This window comes from Schistocerca serialis, chromosome 8 (assembly GCF_023864345.2).
Source record: "Schistocerca serialis cubense isolate TAMUIC-IGC-003099 chromosome 8, iqSchSeri2.2, whole genome shotgun sequence".
Lineage (NCBI taxonomy): Eukaryota > Metazoa > Arthropoda > Insecta > Orthoptera > Acrididae > Schistocerca > Schistocerca serialis.
The window spans coordinates 441,878,043-441,904,089 of record NC_064645.1 but is presented as its reverse complement, the minus strand read 5'-3'; the positions used below and the strand labels follow the sequence as shown (position 1 = coordinate 441,904,089).

The following is a 26,047-nucleotide window of genomic DNA, read 5'->3' as shown; positions in this document are numbered from 1 at the left end:
ATCCCCCACAGAAGAACCACAAAAGTGCCCCACTTGTGACAGGATACTTTCCGGGACTGGACCAAACTCTGAATGTGGCTCTCCAGCAGGGATACGACTTCCTCAAATCCTGACCTGAAATGAGATCCATCCTTCATGAAATCCTCCCCACTCCACCAAGAGTGTCTTTCCACCGTCCACCTAACCTTCGTAACCTGTTAGTTCATCCCTATGAAATCCCCAAACCACCTTCCCTACCCTCTGGCTCCTATCCTTGTAACCGCCCCCGGTGTAAAACCTGTCCCATGCACCCTTCTACCACCACCTACTCCAGTCCTGTAACCCGGAAGGTGTACACGATCAAAGGCAGAGCCACATGTGAAAGCACCCACGTGATTTACCAACTGACCTGCCTACACTGTGATGCATTCTATGTGGGAATGACCAGCAACAAACTGTCCATTCGCATGAATGGACACAGGCAGACAGTGTTTGTTGGTAATGAGGATCACCCTGTGGCTAAACATGCCTTGGTGCACGGCCAGCACATCTTGGCACAGTGTTACACCGTCCGGGTTATCTGGATATGTGTGGATGGATATGTGTGTGTGTGCGAGTGTATACCCGCCCTTTTTTCCCCCTAAAGTAAGTCTTTCCACTCCCGGGATTGGAATGACTCCTTACCCTCTCCCTTAAAACCCACTTCCTTTCGTCTTTCCCTCTCCTTCCCTCTTTCCTGATGAGGCAACAGTTTGTTGCGAAAGCTTGAACTTTGTGTGTATGTTAGTGTTTGTTTGTGTGTCTTTCGACCTGCCAGCACTTTCGTTTGGTAAGTCACAAATATATATATATATATATATTTGGGAAAAAAAAAAAAAAAAAAAAAAAAAAAATGATGTTGCATGGCGCGAGATTCGATCCGGCGACTTTCGGATTACGAACCCGAGCGCTTACCGCTGCGCCACGACGCTGTAGAAAATTATTAATCATAGAGAGTATTTCACCGCAACAGTTTCTTTTAACTGTCGATTTTCTCGACAACGGCTGAGAAGTGCATCTTGGTGCTTTGCCACATTACACCTCTGGCCATGAGCTTTTATTATGTGCAGTATGAATCGAATCTGATATTCACAATTGGCGGCCTCCCCTTGTTAGTGAGACAATATACCAGACCAGGTATTTTTCATGATTAACATAGGTTGTTTACAGTCTATTGTGACTGTGTATAGCTTATATTACTTATGGAGCTTTAATCTTTATATTTTAAGTTCCAGATCTCCAACTTACTTCAGCCTAGCACATGATCCCTATCAGTCTAAGAACCTGTAACCCAACCTTCCTGTCTCTGTTTGTTAATAGGTGCACAATGATTTATGTGACAGCAACCACTTTCTGATTATTCTTTCTTTACTGTACTGAACATCAGAACACCCTCCACACTGGGACTTAAAGAAAGCAGATTGACATAGCTCCACCAATTCTTTGAATCCTGAACTCCTCTCCCATGGAGTTACACTTGTCACCTTCAAAAATTTCCAAGCCCAGGCCTACTGTCTAATTAAAATATGCAAGGAGTGTTGGCAAGATTTGTAATCACATTTGGAACCTGCACTTCCTCCCCCCAAGTATGGGTAAACTATACAGCAGTTACAGGCAGTGTCGTGGCTGTAGATCAGGATGGCTACATTCAATCTGATGCCATTGTCATTGCTGATCAACTAGCAACACAGTTTGACCAAGTCTCAGCATGTGCAAGTTTCCCTCCCCCTCCCTTTCACCTCCATAAAAGATGAGGGGAAAGTCTTTACCTATCAGTCATTTCTCAGTCTTCAGAAGCATACAATGACCCATTCCATGAATAGAAACTTCTTAGTAACCTGACACAATGCCATGACACAGCCCCAGACCCTGATCACATACCTAACCAGATCCTACCTCATTTACCCCTAGAATACAAACATCATATTATTGCACTTTTTAGTTGCATCTGGTGTGAGAGTGAGTTCCTGCCCCTCACCGCCTTCCCTCTTTCTCCACCGTGATCCCCCTCGCCGTCTGAGTAAAATGAAAGCATAGTTATCCCAATTTTGAAACCAAGAAAAGATCCACATGACAAAGGCAACTGTTGCCATATTTGTTTTACAAATGTTGTATGCAAGTGGTTCAAATGAATGGTTAACAGACAGCTTGTTTCAACTCTTCTAAGGGATTCTATCCAAATTTCATTGTGGATTTTGGCAGGCCTTGCCTACCAGTGACCACCTAATTTGCTCAGAATCTGATTTTAGAATGGCCTTCAATTGCCACCAACACCTTGTTGTCCTATTTTTGATTTTGCTGAGCTGCAACCAGCCTAAGTCACTGTTTGGTGGTCTCATGTTGTTACTAGAGATGGTATCGTATTCTTCTTTAGAGGTGCTGTTCTGATTCTTATTTAAAAAATTTTATCTTATGAATCCTTTGGTGTTCAAGTATGTGGCCCCCACACTCAGAGAAACCAAGTCCCACAAGGTTCCGTTTCGAGCATAACCCTTATTCCAGTAGCATTTAACAGACTAATAAAGACTGTGGAATTACAGTCTCACCTTCACCTTACAGTTCTTCAAACCTAAGTTTTGCAAAAATGTCAACTACAAGGCACCTTGAAGAAATTCTAATCTTGTACTCTGTCCCATGGTTTCCAATTCACTAGCTCCCAGAAGGATGTAGGTTGCAGTAAGTGCTGGGAGATGAAGAAGCTTGCACAGGATAGAGTAGCATGGAGACCTGCATCAAACCAGTCTCAGGACTGAAGACAACAACAACAACAACAACAACAACAACAGCTCCAAACTGTGTGTAATGCACATCAGCCATCACTGAAAGATCCTCCCACATCCAGATCTTGGTTGCACACCATGTACAGTCTGTTTGCCAAGTTTTATCATAATAATATCTTGCTGTCACCATTCTCAAGGTTATTTTCTGTAGTGGACATACTACACAGTGCAGTGGACTGTGCCATATAACTTCTTCACCTTTTGCAGTGGGGCGGGTGCTGTGAAAGAGATCCGATATACCCAAGCTACTAAATGATATAAAGAATTTTCTGGTAACTTTTCTGTTGCATAATTTCCATTACAGTTGTGGAGCAACTCTCTTAACCAGTAGTCCCAAACAGATCATGACGTGTTGATCTTCTGATTTGAAATGTCAGAACATAATTACAGTTCTCATGTATTTCTTCATTTGTTCAGGTATTTACCTTCTGGCTCATGTCATTCTCCATGACTTCAGAGATGCCATCAAGCCATGACACCAAAGCATAAGCAGGCCTCCACACCAGATGGAGATGTGCATTTTCCTTCGTGCTTTGTCATTGTGCTGAGGTACTTCCTATTACATTCATCTGCACATACATCAAATCAGGGTGAATGCAGTGCATTGTTCAATACTTAACAACTATCTAAACTGTGTTTCCAGTTTCAATGAACATCTTTCATCTACCTAAGTGGTTAAAGGTGGAACATGCTATTCTATAGAATAACCATTTTACACCATAGTGGACATGGCTGGTCACCACCAACAACAGTCTCAGCCATGGTGGTGTGGGGTTGACCTGACCCCAACTATTGATTTCTTTATCCTTCTACATCACTCATCGTTCTAACCTAAGGATGGTATCTTATTTACTCTTACCATTTAATCGACTTGGTCACTGTTGGGCCTTGGTTCTTGAAGACAGTGCCCACAGTTTTTAATGTGGAAGAGGTGTCAAAGAAAGTAAAAAACATTTGTAGAAACATATTATATGTCATTCAAATCGGCTGTATTGTAGATTTCTTGCCAAGTTTGCCCTTCAGGGTTCACTTTAAATATATGCTTTGCAAAAGGGCTCATATTTCTAACTTTTTCATTTACTACTTTGGGATATCGCTATGCCTTGATTCCTTTCAGCATTTCTATCTGTTTCTAACCGTCTGTCTGAGATTCTTTGGCCAACATGTGTTTGATGATTTATTTGATGATTTTTCTGACATTCTGAAAGCATGAGTGAGTGGCTGGCATTGTCAAGGCTTGTGTCTCTCCCATATACAATTAATTCTGTTTGTCATCCTAGGGATATATGGCAGAAAGGCCATACCCAACACTTCTTCCTCGTTGTGCTAGTGACAGATTGCAATCCAGCTCACAGCCACAGATTATATGTACCTGTCACACTAACATCTGAGGGTTTTTCCATGGTCATTATCTCTGTGGTTCTCCCCCATTGCTACCCGCAACGGTTGTTCACTGCAACATGAGTATTCAGCATCCATTCCACTTGATGGTTTCCTCTTTCTTGTTAGAGCAGTTGTCATGTTTCTAGATTTCTAAGGCTTCCCTAAACTAATGGGTGTGCCAATTCTTCTTCAATGCAAGAACTTCCATGTTGGCATGTTTTGTTACATGGTCAATCTTGCACATCACATGCTTTGCTACAGCTGATTTCTCTACCTGACGCAACATTTAATGCGATTTATGTTTGGTCATCCTGGTGTTGGTTGATCGTCCAGTCACTCCAACAGAGACTTACCAAGTGCACATGGAGTGCGCTATACTCCCAACATTGCAAATGGGTTTTTGTGCTCTGCCAATCTGAGAAACTCTTTGATCTTCTTTGTCAGTTTAAAATGTATCGTTACACTGTGTCGTTCAACATATAATTAATTCTGTCCATCAACCTGGGGACATGTGGCAGAAAGACCCTACCTGACACTTCTTCTTCCAATGTGTCTCTTTTCCGAATGTTAGATTTCGTGACACTTCTTATGTTACTGGTGGTATACCCATTGCTCCTCAGAATGCTTTCCAGGTGTTGCGCCTCACATCTGAGGAGCTGCAGCTGACATATTCATCTTGCAAGCATTACGACCATATTAATTGCCCCTCTTTTCCAGCTTGAGTGGTGATTTGACATTTTGTGTGGGTATCAGGACATGTCAGTTTTTGATAAACATTGTGTCCCAGGTTCTCACCATCCTTCATAACCAGCATGTCTAGAAAGGGTAGCTGTTGGTCCTTTTCTACCTCCACAGTAAATTTTATGTTGGCGTGCAAACTGTTCAGATATCTTAGGAAGTCACCAAGCTGGTCCTTATGGTGGCTCCACACAATGAAGGTGTTGTTGACATACATGTACCACTCCTTAAGTTTACAAGGTACCAAGTCCACTGCCTGTGTTTCAAAATATTACTTGAAGAATTTGGCTACCAATGGACTGAGTGGACTGCCCATTGTGACATCTTCTAGCTGTTCATAGAAATTACCATTCCACATTAAATTGCACATGGTAAGACATATGTGGAAGAACTTGGTGATGTCGTGCAGTAAAATGGAACTGATATGTTCCAAAGAATCCCTGAGTTGCCCTTTGGTAAATGAAGAAACAACATCAAAGCTGAACAGGTTATTGTTTGGTCTAAGTTTTAGTTTCTTCAGTTTCTCAATGAAATGTCTTGAGCCTTTTTTGTGTGTGTTGGTATTTCCCACTTGGGGCTGAAGCAGACAGACAAAGTGTTTCACCAATCTATATGTTGGTGAGCCAGGAGTGCTCACTATTGGTCTTAGTGGAGTATTATTTTTATGGGTTTTTGGTGATAGAGCTTCTGTGATGCACAGTTTACTCTGTACGTCTGCTGAAAGAGTAGATGCCTTGCAAGAGTGGAAAGCAGATCCACAAGTCAATTCCCAATGTGTTATGTGCAGTGGTCAACCTCAGTGAAAAACGTTGACATCAGAGAGATGGTCTGTTCTTCAAAAAGGAGTGAATGTACCATCATCCTCAGAACTTTGCCTATGGAGGATATTATTGCTAACACTAAAGTGATCATCTGGACCCTTCCTTGTAAAAAAGGTGAGAAAATACTTACTGAGGCCACCAGAATTCTGTTTGCAGTGAAACTGCCCCAACACCAACAAGAGTGTGTTGGTGCTGCCTGCCAAAAATGGAAATGTGATTGTTGTAACAGTGACCAAAGATTATGAGCAGAAGGGTCAGAACGTGTTAGATCCAATGAAATATCAAAACCTAAGCATGGATCCAATGCATCGGATTACATGGAATGCAAACTAGTTAATCAGAGTGTCTTCTCTCTCATTGGACATACAAAGAAATGCATCCATTACAGATTATGAGCAGAAGATTCAGGACCTATTAGATCCAATGACATACTAAACCCTATGCCTGGATCCAATGCAGTGAATCACATGAAATAGAAATTGGTTAATCAAGGCATCTTCTTGTACCACTCAGGGACTCCCTGGAGCATATTGGCTCCATTTTCCTGCATGACATCACCAAGCTTTACCATGGAAGTCTTAGCAGAGCTATTTCATGTGGAACGGAAATTTCTACAAACAGCTGGAAGATTTCGTGATAGGCAGTCCACTTGGTCGTTAAGAGGCCAATTTCTTCATGGAACATTTTGAAACACAGGCACTGGACTTGGTACCTTGTAAACATAAGGTGTGGTACAGGTACGTTGATGACATCTTCATTGTGTGGAGCCATGGTGAGGGACAGTTGGTGACTTCCTATGACACTGAACAGACTGCATGCCAACATAAAATTTACTATGGAGGTAGAAAAAGACAAACAGCTATCCTTGCTAGACATGCTGACTATGAGGGATGGTGAGAACCTAGGACACAATGTTTAGCGAAAACTGACATGGACCTATATCTTCACAAAATGTCAAACCATCACACAAGCCAGAAAAGAGAGACGATTAATATACCCATAATGTGTGCAAGATGAATATGTCAGTCACAGCACCTCAGACATCAAGTGCAACACCTGGAAAGCATTCTGAGGAGCAACAGGTACTCCACCAGTTACATAAGAAGTGTCATGAAATCTAACATTCGGTGAAGTGACATGATTCAAGAAGAAGTATTGGGTAGGGCCTTTCTGCCTTACATCCCCAGGGTGGTGAGCAGAATTAATTGTATGTTAGACATACACAGTGTAAAGATCCTTTACAAATTGACAAAGAAGATCAAAGAGTTTCTCAGATTGGTAGAGGACAAAAAGTACCCACTTGCAATGTCGGAAGTATAGTGCACTCCATGTGCATGTGGAAAAGTCCATGTTGGAACGACTGGATGTTCAATCAACACCAGGATCACCAAATATGAAAGGCATTGCAGGTTTGACAGGTGGAGAAATCGGCTCTGGCAGAGCAGGTGCTATGTGAGACTGACAATGTAATAAAATTCACTGACATGGAAGTTCTTGCTGTAGAGAAGAGTTGCCACACCCTTTTGTTTAGGGAAGCCTAAAAAATCTGGAAACGTGACAATAGCTTCAATGAGAAAGGGAAACCCTCAAGGTGAATGGATCCGGGATTCCTATGTTCCAATGAACAACCATTGCAGTAGCAAGGGGAGAACCACAGTGGAAATGACCAAGGAAAAGTGCTCAGATGTTGGTGCGACTAGTACATATCCATGGCCACGAGCTCAATTCCAGTCTGCCACCAACAACAGAGGGCAAAGCTTTGACAATGTCAGCCATTTGTGCTGGCGATACTTCAGGAAAATCATCAATAAGCTTCAGCTGAAGGACCCGAAACGGAAGCCAACAAGCAGTTTGTCAACAAATGGGTGCAGAAAACTCAATAATTTAGTACTTTTGTCTGTGCATCATGATCTGACAGGTCATTAATATTTTTCCTCACACTGGACCTGTCAATTAGAGGACAGTCATTGAAGACTGATTGTGCTGCTGTTTCCCTGAAAGTAAATTATATGTACCAAGTACCCCTTCTTTTTTCTGGAGAATCATTCATAAAGTTCATATTGAAATCCCCACATAAAAATAAATTCATTTCTTAAGGACCATGTGTAATAAGCCTCAACTCTGGAGAGGAAAATCCTGTAGTGTAAAATGGGGGATCTGTAGAGATCTATAATTAAATGCTTCATTTTCCTTTAAAATTCAAACTCTCCTGCAGAGTCTTCAAATATTTGACCTTTGCAATGTTTTGAGATGTAAAGTCTTTCAAATTGAATAAATGATGTAAAACATGACATTGTTTCAACAACAATATTATGTAAGGGGTTAGCTGCTGCTCACCAAATAGAGGGGGTGCTGAGTTCGAGGCAGGCACAATCAAAAGGCTATTAAACATTTAAGCTTTTGGCCAAAAGATCATTGCAGTCTGGCCACAGTGGCCATGAGTGTGTGAATTGTGCTTGTGTGAATGAGTGTGTGGTTTCTGTTTTGAATGTATGCATTTGGGCCGCAAGCTGAAATGTTTAGTGGTCTTTTGAGTGTGGCTGTCTGCAACTCAACACCTCCTTTGTATGGTGAGTAGCAATCTATTCTTTTCATAATATTCAACAATGTAAAATCCAGAAAGGAATGTAACAATATTATGAGAAGGAAAGTTGCTGCTCACTATATAGCGGAGATGTTGAGTCGCAGATAAGCACAACAAAAAAACGCAACTCGCACACACGACTGCAGTCTCAGGCAACTGAAACCACACTGTGGTTTGTTGACGCAGGCCAATGGCCGAAAGTTTTAATTGTGAAAAACTTTTTGTCATGCCAATCTGCGACTCAGCAACTCTGCAATATGGTGAATAGCAACTTTCCTTCTCATAATATTGTTACTTTTCATAATATTGTTGTTTTTCCATCCTGGACTTTCCACTGTATGACATTATTTTAATAATACAGTTTACAGTACCTATATACATTTACCCCAGTTTCCAAAATATTCTGTTTTATCTGATATTTTCAGTTATCCAGTATAGTCCAGGTGTAGTTTAGGTCAGATAATAGAGACTGCACTGTATGTTTAATACTAAAACACACAAAATACACACATTCAGTGATTGAAACACTAAGTGTAGCTGCCAGTTAGCTACCAGTGATTCGTAATAGTAAATTTATTGCTTCGAGTGTAATTTCCACTACTTTTCAACATATCTTTGGCCATTGTTGAGGCACTTGCTGTATTTTCTATTACTTCATTTTAATAGTATGTTGTCTGTGATGCTACCTTGCTGGTGACAGTTTCAAATGCTCATGAAAGGGCCGTCCAACATGAATTATTTGGAGTGTAAAATGAAATAAAAATTGCTGCCGACCATACTAGTTTAGTAGGCAGGGTGAGGAAATTGGTTCCATACAGAATTATTGTGTTGTTCATTTAACTGTGGCAGCAGATTCAGGAAAACTGTGATAAAGAGGGACAGGTTCAGGGAGGAAAGAGCGGAATAAAATGGGAAAAAAGGCCAGTATGAATTCTTAACTGAAAATTATAGCAGTAAACAGTTGTCTCTTGAGGACAGATGGAAACACTTGTGAGAAACTGAACAAGAGTAACCTACGTTAAGTGTGTAACACCACCTTTCACACTGATGATTGTTGTGATGTGGAATTGTCTGGCTTCAGACATCAAAAGTACTGTGGAGCCATCCTGGTCAATGACACCTCAACTGCTGCACAGGTGGTAGTAGTCAGTCAAAGCTTGATACAAAATGTGCATCTCACTCAGTGATTCAGATGAGCTTCCTCCAATCAATAGCATGTTTAATCAGACCATTCTGACATTTTGAGAACAATGGGGTGGTGCCTTATCTTTCTAAAGGTGCAGGCTGTCCACAGAATACTGTAGTCAGAGAGACAATGCACATGACTGAACAATAGGTTCCTGTATTGTTCACTGGTAAAAGATGATGGCAAATGTAACAGATTCCTTCCATCCCAAGTATACACCTCCTCACCAGAAAATATCTCCACATGCCCCCTGACCCATGCGCTGATAGAAAACTGGCTACGCTATCTCATGTGGTTTTTTGGCATAGCCATACTCTGTCATTAGTGTTTACAAATAAGCTCTGCAAGTCACAAGTCCAGTTGATATTTTCCCAGCTTAAAACAATGGCTATATTTTATGCCAATGCTGATCTCTGCACCCAGAGACCTGTGGTAAACAGAGGCACATAAATGCCTTTTGTACCTCATAGCATGGAGGCAGTTGTGGATGGTAAGCCTGCTGAACAGTTGTTGATGGTCTATGGCAGCACATTCCTCAGTGTTTTGATGCTTAAATTAAGATGCTCAGAGTACACATTTGAAATGCTGGTGTTTGAAAAGCCTTGCCAGCACAGCTTTGGAAAAGGAATGTCCCAAGAATTGGACACCTGTAAACTGGATGCAGTCAAAGTGAGCTGGTATCACACATCTTCCCATCATTAACTCATCTGTCAAGTCTAAGGTCACTACTAGGTCTGATGGCATCCCAGTCTTGTGACTGACTGAACTATTCCATTTGTATTGAATGAGATCACTAGGACATTTGAAGGAGATTAATGACCCTGACATGTAAATAAATTGCAGAATTCACAATCTTAGTCACATTTTATTTTATTTGCACATATAACTGGTTTTGGGTTTACAACTAACATCAAGCTTCACCTGGAAAATAAAACTAAAGGTATTTCATAATTTCAACAGTAGGGAAAGAATAGATTATTAATCACCACATAGGCAAAGCATTGAGTTGTAGACAGGCACAGTGTAGAAGACAGGTAAAATATTTAAGCTTTTGGACAAAGCCCTTCTTCTGAAACAGAAAACACACGCACATTCACACAAGTACCGCTCATACATACTGGTCACCTTGTGTGAATAAATGTATATTTTCTCTTTTGGAAGAAGGACTTTCTCCAAAAACTTAACATTTTAATAGTCTTTTTCATTGTCTATACATGTGACTCAATGACTCCTCTGTGTGCTGGGAAGCAATTTATACTTTCCATATTGTTGTTATTCCATCCTGAACTTTCCATTATTTTGTAAAATGTGAGACATGAACATAAGCCTATTACATACAATTGGGGAACAAGAAATCTTATTACCTTATAAGGTAGCAACACAGGAGATGTGTAGTTGTGACTTCAATTGGTTTAATGTGATAATTAAATAATGAGTAATGGTTATGAATCTTGTTACTGATGAAGGTGGTGGTGTCATACCTTGAAAATCAAATATTTTCTGTGAGTAATTAAATATCAGAAAGAATTGTGAAAAGTGAGTTTCACACATCTGTCAGTTATATGTAACAGTCATTTTAGTAAACTGATATAAAAATATAGTGCTCTGATCAACTTTTGAATTTAAGTGTGTGAACTAATTAAATACTAAAATAAACAGATATGATATGTTAGAAACATTATTAGTAATATAATGTATACATGAGAGTACAAAGGACGAGAACTTAATGGAATGCAAAGGAAACACGTCAATTAAATAACTAGGCGTAATGTTACAAAGTGATATGAAATGGAATGAGGACATGAGATTGGTAGTAGGAAAGGTGAATGTTCAACTTTTGTTTTATTGGAAGAATTTTGAGAAAATGTTGATCATTCATAAAAGAGACAGCATTTAGAACACTAGTGAAAACCATACTTGAGTACTGTTTGAGTGCTTAGGATCCCTACCAGATCGTATTAAAGAAGGACATTGAAGCAGTTCATGGGCCTGCTGCTAGATTTGTAACTGGTGGGTTTGGTCAGCATGCAAGTATTAAGGAGATGCTTCATGAACTCAAATGGGAATCCCTGGAGGGAAGATGATGCACTTTACATGTGGCACTATTGTGGAAGTACAGAGGAGCTATATTTGAGACTGACTGCAGAGTGGTTATACTGCTGCTGATGTGCAATTTGTGGAAGGACCATAAAGATAAGATGTGAGAAATTAGGGCTTCTACAGAGACTTTTAGATAGTCATTTTTCCCTCGCTCTATTTGTAATGGGACAGGAAAGGATATAACTAGTAGTGGTATGTGGCACCCTCTGTGATGTACTGCAGAGTATGTATGTAGATGTGGATGAAACTAGATATAATGAGCAGGTGGCAGCTGTCGATGATGACATCAGCAGATGTCCCACTGTGCAGGCAGTCAATCAACATATAGTATGTTGTAGAATGGGCAGTGGTGAAGGCAGTCCACCATTTTTCAGTGCACTGGGAGCCACCAGCTTGAGTTAGAATCAGCAGGTTGTGCAGATTTCATCATCTGCAGCAAGCAAGACTGGATATCATCACAATGTTGTCTGTTATAGCAAGTCTTTAAAAATTTAATGTTGGTACTGATGATGAAATTCATCTTCTCCATTGAAGGAGTTATTACAATTATTTTTCAGTTTGATAAAGATTTCAGTTTTTTCCAATACATTAATTTGGAAGCTTTTCTGTTTGTTATGTAAAACATTAAAGTCAGATTGAATACCAGTCATAGTATGACCAGTGGTGATAATGTGTTTGCCCATGCACTTTGACGATCACCAGCTGAGATTATTCAGCAGATCATAACATTCTATGCAGTGAAAAGTTGAGCCATGTTGTACCTATGCTCTGAACATATCTGACATATTTTTTATGTTATGTTATACAGAATCATAATTTCTATTTTCAAAACTTAACTTTCAGCATTTATTCTTTTACCATTGTTATATGTCTGTTTAGGAAACTTTGATTTCTCTTATTTTACCCCTTTTGTCTATGAATAAATTAAGATTCTCTAATGCAAAACAGGTCAAAATGTAAAATTAACACTTTTTGTCTGAGATTGTATGTTAAAATTTATGTGTGGATTTTATTCTGTGTTTCATATTCTTTGCATTTCACCATCTTTTATCTTCGTAATTCATTCTTTTATCTTGAGAAATAATTACCCCAATGTTGAGCAGTTTTTCAAATGAGTGTGATGTAACTTAGAAAAATTTGATTTCACTATTGGAGTGATGCTTTTCATAAGTTATACAGTACATGTTAGTGAATAACATGCAGCATTTATAACATTTTCTCTTTCTCAGGGAGTACTTGGCACTGAATGTGTATATATCTCTTTGCTATTACAAGCTGGATTATTATGATATGTCACAAGAAGTTCTTACTATTTATCTGCAAAATTATCCAGATTCCGCAATTGCTATAAACCTAAAAGCATGTAATCATTTCCGCCTGTACAATGGCAAGGCAGCAGAATCAGAATTGAAATCACTTATGGTAAATACTATTTTATGCTTTCTTATATGTAACTGAGGTACAATAAAATATGTATATGTGTGAGCCGCATTTTTTGTATGGATAATGAAATTAGTAAATAATTTATCTAAATTGTAATGGGTGTAACAAACGCACGTGAGTGCCCACACACACACACACACACACACACACACACACACACACACACACACACACACAAACACATACCCATGACCATGGTGAGACTGACTGTTTGTTATTGATAACAATTGCCTGGGCCAGTGGAGGTGGCGTGGAGGTAGGGAAGAACTCAAGAGGGGGTGTGGGATAGTGTGAGGCAAGTCTTTCCACCAATGACTCAGTGGCTGCATAAGAAGGCAAAAGCAGTTAGAAAGTAAAACATGTAAGAGGTAGGGTGAGGGAGAGGGGAACAGGGGGGGGGGGGGGGGGGAGGAGGAAAAGAGAGGAAGGTGGAGATGAAGAGGGAGACTGGGAGGAAAGAGAGAAAGAGAAAGATCCAGAAAAGGAAGAGGAGAGGGGAAGGAGGCAGAGAGGGGTCCTTCCCCTACCTGCTTCCCTTCTCTTTCCCCTTTTCCAGTCCTCTCACTTTCTCTCTCCCATCCCTATCTCCCTCCTCACCTCCACCTTCCTATCCTTCCCTCTCCCTACCTCTTAATATGTTCTACCCTCTGAAATCATTTTGTTTGTTGTGCAGCTGCTGAGTCATCTGTTCAAAAACCTGCCTCCCATTATCCTTCTAGCCCCTCCTCGCCTTGTATGTCCTTCCCTACCCCTCCCCACCCTATTTTTGCCCAGTCAGCTGTTATCAATAATCAACCATCCATCTTGCCATGGTAATGTGCATGTATGTTTGGGTGTGTGAGGCTCTATGCGTGAATGTGTGTATTTCCACTAAAGAAACCTGCGATATTGAGCTTTTCTATTGACTATTAATAATGATAATTCTGTATGGTGCAGTGACCTGGTGGAAGTCTTGCAATTGGTACTTTGGCGACATGTGCATCCATGTCCTTCCACAGTAGTCTACTCAGGGTAAGGAGACTTAAAATTCAATATAGGATCTGAACCATATATCACTGCTGGCTAATCTTCACATCATCACATCATTGGGAGGCACAAGCTATGTTAGGCAGACTTAAATATTCTGTGGTCTGTCCAGGATTCGATCCAATAACCTATCAGTTTTTTCACGTTTTTTATTATCGCATATACGAAAAGAGCCGCGAGATATCTGTTAACAATGCTGTGCTTTGCTTTTCTTTATCATCATTACCCTTTAGCGGTATAAAATGTATATATGGAAGTCTTATTGTTCTGTATCTGGCCTACAATTTAAGAAACGATTTTTCGTAACTGCAACTCATGCTAAGAATCGATATATCTTCCCTACTTCATAGTGATTAAAAGTTGAAATTACTTTGTTATGAGCACTGATGTTACAGTCCGTGTGATCGTTAAAAAACACAAGTTCGCAGTGGATTTTATTTCTCGTTAAAATGCTATTTCATACCACGACTAGCCCAAGAACATGAGACTCTCATTAAAAAATACGTTGTCACTATAAAGTTTGCCAGATCAGAACGGAGCACAGCAAGATTCCTATCAGATTCTGAAGGTACATTAAATTATTTGCACTGTAAATTATATCCTATCAGCAGCCCGCGTCAATCTGCAACACATCATAAAATCTGCTGATCTTCACTGCCAGTCTGGGAGCTAAAAGAAATAATATTATTTTACTATTATTTTACCGCTTCCTTGCGGTATGCTCGACTATATTGTAAGTCGTTTAAATATGCCGCGGCAGCGGCTCTTCGTTCTCCACGCAGCTCAGCACCACAGATAATATTTATATAACTGAAAAATGTCTCAACAGGATGGGATAATATGCAAGCAAGCTTAACAATAAATAATACAAGTTTTCATTTAAACAACTCTATTAAAACCTTTAAATATCTCAGTGATTACAGACCTTTGTGAATTCACACGTAATGGCGTACATTGCTTAGTCTCGACAAAAGAATGCTACACTAGCGTTCGCTACTACGACACAGGATATCTTACTCGTTCGACTCCCATATGAAGAAGACAAAGAAATTGCTATTCGTCACGTATTATATACTAGTTACTTATTTTAATCTTTGTTCGACATTTATCGTCTGTGGCGGTTTCATTACTCGCCGACGCAGATATTCTCAAAAATAAATAATAAAAAAAAAATACATCATTTTATACAATAACACAATATGATACATATAATTTTCTCGTTACTACATAATATGTTGTTTTTGTTTCTTACTAGACGTTACAATGCCCCCTGGCAGCAATTGACTAACGTTAAGAATGTTCGGCAATATGCTGCCACTAACGTCTGTTTGGTTATTGTCTGTTACCTTGGTTAGAACATTCACTTTAAACTTCTTAGTTCTTTTACACTGTAGGTTTAATTACACTTTTTATACTGTTCTTACACTTTGCGAGGTGACCATAAATCTAGTCCCAGGGTCATTACATTTATTTGGCTCCCCCATTCGGGCTACGTGCGATCAGAAAACCTGGGAAAACTGCGCCGGAGCCATGGTCATCTCGTCTGGTTTGTTTTAATACCCAGTTTGATCACAAAAAGTTCAGATTCTATCCAATGTTCACATATAACAAAGGCTATTTGTGAGAGCATGTTAAACCTTTAGTCTCTTTGTTACCCATATAATATTTGTGTTTTGGATTGTAATGAAAGTCACTTATTACACATTTTTACAGTAGTATCATGAATCGTCCTTGCATTTACTCGCAACAATTGGTTTAAAATGTCTAGCATTCATGCGAGTATACTTCATTAACATGACGAAAACATATTATATCTATATATCACTGAACCAATGAATACTTTGGGTCCGTATTGAATAACTCAAGAAAAAAAAAACAAATGTTTGTCACGTTATTTCGTGTCCACTAAACCCTATTCATGTTAGTGCATTAAACACATATTTGGTAGTTCATTTGAATGACAACAATGTTGTACGGAGCTGGCGGCGCGAAGCAATTGTTGAGTCGCGTCGTCTGGAACGCCGCGTGCCGACGGCCGCTGGCTTCGACGACCTGCTCTCAGTAACAGCGACGTCGTGCTGACGTGGTGCCCAAGCAGTCGCGAACCGCGGCGAACCATTCGCCGATGTCGGTGAGTGGCAGTGGTTTACCGCGACCGGCTGGCTGGCGGCACGGCACTCGTCTCGGCTTCTCCACATGGCTCCCCGTTGTAGCGCATGAAACAAACATTCCACAACGGTGTACTGCCTTTAAGGACACAGATTACTAGCTGTGGAAGAAGATGCAACTTGTTAAAAGCGATTATTGTTCAGTAAGCCGTCGCTTCACTGGTATGCACAGGATGGTTTGGCGTGATAACAGGTTTCTTGTGGCATTGTGACACTGGTATTCAAGGTTCGTCACACGCACATTGTACTACACATTTTCACTCACTCCACGGTTGGTACACTGCCAGAGCGTCTTTCAACACATGAAAATGTTTCGTAACACACATACTACATGTCCCCGTCGAGCTAGGTTCGTTTAACTCGACTCCGAACGGATCAATAACTACTGTTTTTATACACTGTCTATTGTTCGTTGAGCACTGCACTAGGACAGTCTGTCACTCAACACTAGACTTATCGACGTATATATTGGTGCAGATACAACAGTCATTTTCTGTCCCTGCTACACACAATATTCCGTCCTTTCCTCCATTGTTTATGCACACAGTTTATTTTTTAATACCTTTTAACTGTTCTTCGCATACTCACTCTCATCTACATGGCGTCTATTTGTTTTTACCTTATCACAACACACTTTTCATATTGTTACTAGGCGTATATAGCCCTTTTGTGAAATTTTTTAATTTTCTTATCAGTGTAGCTTGCCTGGTTATCACCCATCTATCAAACAGATTTTACCATGTGCATGACAGCTTGACTTGGGCATATTGATCAATAAATACTTCATTTAGCACTAGCATTATTTTTAATGATTTTTCCTATATGACTACAGTGTAGGTTCCACATTGGTTGACTTAATTCGCGTATCGCGTAATGAATATTCAAGGGCGTGTACCAAGTACACAGGCGTCAATTGAAGCATTGTTATATACAAAGCGGATTTTCCACGGAATGGGCTTGTTTTTTGATTAGCTTATGCTCCAGTGTCGTTCTCATATCACTACTGGCAGCAAACATCACATAATTGTTGCATATTACAGAGTCCATGTTTGGCTAGTCAAGACTCTCTCTCTCAGGGTTCCTTATCCTAATACAATTACAACAGTTACCTTACTATATTAGATTGCATCATTAATTGCACTTACATACTACACATAGAAAATGGTTCAAGAAATTAATCCTTTGTATAATGATTCAAGAAATTAATCCTCACTTTATCAACAAGAAGATTGTTCGTTGCTTAATGAGCCTATAATTTTTAAATGGCTCTAATTGTCTGTAAACAAAATCTTTCCTGTGTAAGCTATTGCCTACTTTCTGAATCCACTTCCTCCAAGTTTCATTACACACAAATTTCTTTCTTAATACTAACATACTTATATTCTAAAACACAATTAAAATCTTCTTACAACTATTACTCTTTATATGTGATATGTCACTGAATAAATAACTTCACATCTTTACGTGGATACAATCCTTTGATCTTCCCCGTATGGGGATGTGCTAACAAATAGCTACATTCGTGTGGCACGCTTACTACTTCTAAAGGCCCTGAATATAGCAATTGCCACTTACTATTCTGTTTTAAGGTGGCTGAGTGTTTAGCGTGGTTACGAATAAGTACTAGATCTCCTACATTATATTTCTGTTCGTTAGTTACACCTCGGTCGTACTTCCTTTTCCTCTTTGCCGCACAGCTGGTTAGTCTGTTCCATATCTTTTTCATCTTTTCCTCCCTTGTTTCTGCCTTGACTGGTAGTCTCGGCAAAGGCATGAGCCATTCATTCGGTGTCTCACTAAATCCCTTCAATATCTCTACTGGTGGATAGCCTGTACTTGAATGGGGTGTTAAATTGTGTATTTCTACAAATTTCGGTACTAGCCCTGGCCATTTTGTATGTCGGTTCCCTATGTTCTTTCAACTAGACTGGCTTCGGGATGGAACCGGGATACCAGAATATGCTGTATATTTTGTTCTCGTAGGTAATTTTTCCAAGTTCGACCCGTGAAATAAGAAGCATTATCAGTCGTTATGGCTTCGGGTTTTCCCACTTGGGGCAAGTATTCTTGACTGATCCGCCTGACCATGGTTTTGGCAGTAGCTGATTTTATGCAATAAATTGCCAAGTATTTGGAAAAAATATCGTACATGGCCAGTATATATTTCATACCTCCTCTGGCCATGGGATAAGGACCGGCTACATCCACAGATACTATTTGAAGCGGCCTGAGTGGAACTATGGGATGTAATTCAAACTTAGTGGATCTATTATAATGTTTTGCCTTTTGACATATCACGCAAGTTCTAACTGTTGCCTGAATCTGGTGTTTCATACGAGGAAAGTAGCAGTATCTCGCCATGATCTCTGCACACTTTCCAATCGCTGCATGGCCCCATGCCAAATGCGTGTGCCATATCATAACTTTTACCGACTGGTTAGGTATACATACCGCCCAGCAGTCTTCTTTCGTATTAAGTTTATGATACAAAATATGGTTCACTATTTTAAAACCTTGCTCATCTCTATTGTTAACATCCTCTTCAATATTATTAATGATTTTTTTCCACATCGGATCTGCCCTTTGTAATTCGCACAGGTTTTTACATATATATAAAAAATCCTTCATGTAAGTATTGTCACGCACTAACAGCACTTTATACTCCGCGGATTGCTCTAACATTTCTGCTAAATCCGGTAATCCTACCGGCAGTCGCGACAGAGCATCCGCTATTACGTTATCTTGGCCTTTTATATACATAATCTTTATCCGGTATTCTTGTAAGACAAGCATCCATCTCCTCAGTCTAGTATGGAATAGTTTGCATGACATCAAAAAACTTAACGCCTGGTGGTCACTATACACTTTAATCTCCTTCCCTTGTAAATAATAATTAAACTTTTTCACAGCCCAGACTACTGCAAGTGCTTCCAGTTCGGTTGCCGAGTAGGCTCTCTCGCAGCTAGTTAAAGTCCTACTGGCGAAGCCGATAATCTTTATTTTTGTCGGGTCGTTTCCTTCCTCCCACTGAAATAAGCACGCTCCCAGGCCATAGGAACATGAATCCGTCGCAAGACAAAAATCTTTTGACAGATCTGGGTGCTGCAAAATATTTGCATTCAGTAGGGCGGTTTTAATCGCTTCAAAAGCTTGTTGACATTTGTCAGTCCAAACCCACTGCACACTTTTTCGTAGCAGATTTAGTAGCGACGCGTCATTTAACAACTGATTGGGCACGAACCTTCTGAAAAAAGACGTGAGCCCAAGGAATGCTTTCAATTGCCTCTTAGTGCGGGGGCTTGGAAATTCTCGGATCGCCTCTAGTTTTTTGTTGTCTGGGCATATACCAAGTGGTGTAATAAGATGGCCTAAAAATTTAATTTTATTTCGTCCAAATTTTGACTTTTCTAGGTTTGCTGTCACACCTGCTTGCTTAAATCTCTCTAGTACTCTACGCAACAATTCCATATGTTCGTCCCAAGTAGCAGTAGCGATTACCAGATCATCAACATATACAGTGATTTTTTCTAATAAGTCTGGACCCAGTACCGTGTCTAGTGCAGTAATAAACACTCCAGCACTCACATTCAATCCGAAGGGAAGTACCTTGAATTGGTAACTCCGCCCTCCGAATATGAAAGCTGTGTACTTCCTGGATTCCGGTGTAAGGGGAATTTGCCAATATGAACTTTTCAGATCGACCGAGGTCAAGTATTGTGCTCCATGAAATTTTTGTATCTGCTCATCTAAATTCTCAGGGCGAGTCCGGACAGGTATGATAATTTTGTTAATGTCCCTCGCATCTAACACTAGCCTGATTTTTCCATTGGCTTTCGCCACTGCTACAAGAGGACTACTGTATGGAGAGAAGGAGGGCTCAATGATATCCCACTCTAACATCTTCCGAATCTGTTTAGCTACTAATGCCCTCCTCGACCAAGGGATGGAGTAAGTTGCGCGACAGTATGTTTTGTGGGGCATCACCTCTATGTGATAGTGGTACCCTTTGACTATTCCTGGTCGGTCGGTAAATACCATAGTGTATTCCGATAGCAGCTGCGTCAACTGTTGCTTTTGTTTATCGCTTAAACCTTCAGATTCCTGCACTTTGGTTTGACATGCCTCAACATTTGTTTCAAAATTTCGATCCTCTAAATTCGGGTAATAGAGGTCTGCTGCATGTGACAAATCATCAAGGTGTAGTACCCAAGGGTTCCTACCCTTGATATTGATTCGATTACAACACGGCACAAGTACCTCCTTCGATTTCATCATAGATAACTCAATCCTCCTACCCCTATTAACTATGCTTAATTTCCCCAAGGAGAGGTCGATCAATGCGTCCCTCTCACGGAGAAAATCTACTCCCAGAATGCAGGCCACCTTCAATCCTTTAACAACGAGGAATGAGCTCACTATGGCTTCGCCCTCCTTACAAATCTCCACCTGCACCTGGTACTTAACTGATTGGCTCTGTGCACCAATGGCTCCAGACACCTTACAATTATTAACCGGGAAAGTCGGAATGCTATGTCCTTTTCCCAGTGCCTTAAATAACTCCATACTCATTACACTTACTGAGGCACCTGTGTCGATGATTATATTCACTGCAACATCATTGATTTTCGCTTCGATAATAGCTTGCACATTTTCGTTATTATCTTTCTTACATTCGTGTGGTTCGTTCAGTAGATCTTTATCCATACTGACACCATCGTTGTATCGCAGCATACGTATCCCAGGTATATTATTATCACTCGTGTTGCTCTCACTCCATCCCTCGGCCATCGATGGAGAGCATATCGAGGCCGATTCTAGTTTGTTGGATTAGTTGCTTGTGAAGTACTTGGAAGGCTATTGTCCGCGACCTCCACTATATGTACACTCTGATTTGTCGGCCGCCACGGCTGCGCAATAGGCGCGTTTTGCGGCGGTGGTCTATTGTTGTCATACCGGTCATTACCCTGTCGCTCTGGGCTTCTTCGCTGATTTTGCTGCCAATTTCGATTACTATCACTATAATTGCTCTGCCACTGACCTCGCGCATTTTTCCAGCGGTTGGTCCCTGACATTCCAGATTTGTACCGGTCGTCAAATCGACGCCTTTTGTTATAAGTTGTTTGTCCATACCCGTTCTGGCCTCTACCATTACTACCATTTTGCGAATGTTCTTGCCGCTTGTTACCACCCCCACCATTTCCATTGTTGTGGTTTTGTGCACTACTCTTTCTGTCATGTTTACATCCTGACCCATTATTCCGCGAGTGATCACACGCTGATTTTGCGTCTTCCTGTATCAAGTCTATAGAATCTAGAACAGACAGGAAGTTTTCCATATCGCTTTCTGGTATGTGTATTAATTTCTCTTTGATATGAATGGGTAAATGTGATTTTAGTAGTCTTATTATGTCTCTTGGTGATATAGGCTCGTCCCAGTAGCGTGTTTTGTTTATATATTTTTCAAAATACCGTCTCAAATTCCCAAGACGGGGTGAGTACGGTTCGGGATTATATACTTCTTTTCTTAGCCGCTCTTGTATACAAGGCGACCAATATTTCGATAGAAATGCCCTTTCGAACTGTTCATATGTCATGCAGCTGTCTGCTACTTCTGTAGCCCACAACGCTGCATCACCTTGAATGTACGACATTACGTATTGAATTTTCTGTGTTTCGTTCCACACACTGGGCAAGATATTTTTAAAGCTTTTTATGAATACTACTGGGTGTACTGATTTCCGTTCAGTTTGAAATTGTCTATTTTTGATTAAACTTTCTTCCACTAATATTTTTGAACTACATGGTTTTGCTCCTTGGACATATGCTGTGTGCTCCAAACCGAAGCTACAGCTCTTCGCATTATCGACTACAGATTCCCCATTGTTGTATCGAGTATAAGTTTGTGCGTTGCCGAAACCATGGGCTGTTGGCGAGAGAGGTTCCTGTTCCAAATGTTTTCTGCTTTGTGCTAAACCCTTCTCCAGGTCGGATATCCGTTTGTTCATATTCACTTGCCACTGCGTAATATCCTCACTGAGTATTTGTTTGATGGTTTGCACGTCGTTCTGTACCTGACTATTCACTGCGGTACTGAACGATTCGGAGCCTCTATTTGCTATGGCTGCTTGTACTTTGGAATTAATGTTCTTGTCAATCTCACACTCCTTCACTTCTAGCCATGAGTTGAATTCTGTTTCAATTTTAGTTGCTTGTTCGTTCCACTTCTGCTCTACAAGCTGCGTGGAATCTATTTCTAGCTTTTCTACTCGATTGGCTAATACACCTATTTCGTCTACCCTGTTAGTGTTTGCTACTTGCAGGTTGTTGACCTGTTCAGTCAGCTCCTGCACGGCCTTAGGTATCGACTCATAATTCTGTTTCATATCTGCAATCTCTTTTTTCATGTTTTCTAACGATTGCACAAGTTGCTGGTCCCGCTCAGCTTGCCGGCGATCTCGCTCAGCTTGCTGGCGGTCTCGCTCGACTTGCTGTTGCGCAAATTCTGCCTGGTAATTCAGCACGCGCTCTAATATAGCCTGAAGCGAATACCCACCAGGCAGATTACCACTCTCTGGTTCCTGCTTTTCTGGTGGTGGTACAACTTCTTTCTCTACATCCCCTTGAGGACTAGTGGGCGGTGGCACCACTTCCTGTGCCCCTGCCCCCACATTCTCACATGTTATATCCTCAAAGAGACTACTAGTACTACTTGAGGTACCCGGTTCCACATTTCCTGCACTAACTAATTGTTGTTCCTCAGTATCCATATTGCTCGGACGTTGACTACGCAACTTAACCATATTCATAAATTGCTTACTAAACCACAAAGTCTGACAGTTTTGCCCCTTGCACACAAAATACGTTAATTTATCTACACTAACTGCACACTAAAAATTACTATCTACCATCAACTTTGTCCTGTCACAAACACTAACATCAAACTACGCACAATATGCACACCACTAGCGAAATGAGATCACTTCACTGGAGCTCGGCTTCTACGAACAGGACAACTACACTGTAGTCTTACCTTTAGTTTATCTTATCTCGGGGTTCGGCTGCCCCCGGATTACGTAGTCGTTACAGCTTCTCAGTACTATCAGGATCGTCTTCTCAGACTCGTTTGCAGTAGTACGTTTTGTCATGAAAGAGTGTTTACACATTCAAATACTAACAATTTAATTTTAATCATTTTGTTTACACATTCATTAATACATAGCATTGATCATGATATACATACATACATTTATCACTAAATACATATATATCTACACATACATAACAATCAACACTGAAAGAAAAATACATAAAATTTTATATTTGTGGCCACTGCAAATTCGGGCCCCGCGTTTTTGGGCGACAGTTTCACGTTTTTTATTATCGCATATACGAAAAGAGCCGCGAGATATCTGTTAATAATGCTGTGCTTTGCTTTTCTTTATCATCATTACCCTTTAGCGGTATAAAATGTATATATGGAAGTCTTATTGTTCTGTATCTGGCCTACAATTTAAGGAACGATTTTTCGTAACTGCAACTCATGCTAAGAATCAATATATCTTCCCTACTTCATAGTGATTAAAAGTTGAAATTACTTTGTTATGAGCACTGATGTTACAGTCCGTGTGATCGTTCAAAAACACAAGTTCGCAGTGGATTTTATTTCTCGTTAAAATGCTATTTCATACCACGACTAGCCCAAGAACATGAGACTCTCATTAAAAAATACGTTGTCACTATAAAGTTTGCCAGATCAGAACGGAGCACAGCAAGATTCCTATCAGATTCTGAAGGTACATTAAATTATTTGCACTGTAAATTATATCCTATCAGCAGCCCGCGTCAATCTGCAACACATCATAAAATCTGCTGATCTTCACTGCCAGTCTGGGAGCTAAAAGAAATAATATTATTTTACTATTATTTTACCGCTTCCTTGCGGTATGCTCGACTATATTGTAAGTCGTTTAAATATGCCGCGGCAGCGGCTCTTCGTTCTCCACGCAGCTCAGCACCACAGATAATATTTATATAACTGAAAAATGTCTCAACAGGATGGGATAATATGCAAGCAAGCTTAACAATAAATAATACAAGTTTTCATTTAAACAACTCTATTAAAACCTTTAAATATCTCAGTGATTACAGACCTTTGTGAATTCACACGTAATGGCGTACATTGCTTAGTCTCGACAAAAGAATGCTACACTAGCGTTCGCTACTACGACACAGGATATCTTACTCGTTCGACTCCCATATGAAGAAGACAAAGAAATTGCTATTCGTCACGTATTATATACTAGTTACTTATTTTAATCTTTGTTCGACATTTATCGTCTGTGGCGGTTTCATTACTTGCCGACGCAGATATTCTCAAAAATAAATAATAAAAAAAAATACATCATTTTATTCAATAACACAATATGATACATATAATTTCCTCGTTACTACATAATATGTTGTTTTTGTTTCTTACTAGACGTTACAATGCCCCCTGGCAGCAATTGACTAACATTAAGAATGTTCGGCAATATGCTGCCACTAACGTCTGTTTGGTTATTGTCTGTTACCTTGGTTAGAACATTCACTTTAAACTTCTTAGTTCTTTTACACTGTAGGTTTAATTACACTTTTTATACTGTTCTTACACTTTGCGAGGTGACCATAAATCTAGTCCCAGGGTCATTACATTTATTTGGCTCCCCCATTCGGGCTACGTGCGATCAGAAAACCTGGGAAAACTGCGCCGGAGCCATGGTCATCTCGTCCGGTTTGTTTTAATACCCAGTTTGATCACAAAAAGTTCAGATTCTATCCAATGTTCACATATAACAAAGGCTATTTGTGAGAGCATGTTAAACCTTTAGTCTCTTTGTTACCCATATAATATTTGTGTTTTGGATTGTAATGAAAGTCACTTATTACACATTTTTACAGTAGTATCATGAATCGTCCTTGCATTTACTCGCAACAATTGGTTTAAAATGTCTAGCATTCATGCGAGTATACTTCATTAACATGACGAAAACATATTATATCTATATATCACTGAACCAATGAATACTTTGGGTCCATATTGAATAACTCAAGAAAAAAAAACAAATGTTTGTCACGTCATTTCGTGTCCACTAAACCCTATTCATGTTAGTGCATTAAACACATATTTGGTAGTTCATTTGAATGACAACAATGTTGTACGGAGCTGGCGGCGCGAAGCAATTGTTGAGTCGCGTCGTCTGGAACGCCGCGTGCCGACGGCCGCTGGCTTCGACGACCTGCTCTCAGTAACAGCGACGTCGTGCTGACGTGGCGCCCAAGCAGTCGCGAACCGCGGCGAACCATTCGCCGATGTCGGTGAGTGGCAGTGGTTTACCGCGACCGGCTGGCTGGCGGCACGGCACTCGTCTCGGCTTCTCCATTGGCTCCCCGTTGTAGCGCATGAAACAAACATTCCACAACGGTGTACTGCCTTTAAGGACACAGATTACTAGCTGTGGAAGAAGATGCAACTTGTTAAAAGCGATTATTGTTCAGTAAGCCGTCGCTTCACTGGTATGCACAGGATGGTTTGGCGTGATAACAGGTTTCTTGTGGCATTGTGACACTGGTATTCAAGGTTCGTCACACGCACATTGTACTACACATTTTCACTCACTCCACGGTTGGTACACTGCCAGAGCGTCTTTCAACACATGAAAATGTTTCGTAACACACATACTACATGTCCCCGTCGAGCTAGGTTCGTTTAACTCGACTCCGAACGGATCAATAACTACTGTTTTTATACACTGTCTATTGTT

At 40.3% G+C, this 26,047-nt stretch overlaps 1 protein-coding gene across 1 annotated transcript in view; it reads left to right on the top strand.

Annotated features, from left to right (window-relative positions):
• LOC126417176 (intraflagellar transport protein 56) overlaps window positions 1–26,047 on the top strand; it is a 186,053-nt gene that overhangs the window by 81,259 nt on the left and 78,747 nt on the right. Inside the window, exon 5 of the mRNA XM_050085077.1 lies at window positions 12,840–13,032. Coding sequence (XP_049941034.1) covers window positions 12,840–13,032 — 193 coding nt within the window. The remainder of the gene's footprint in view (window positions 1–12,839; window positions 13,033–26,047) is intronic.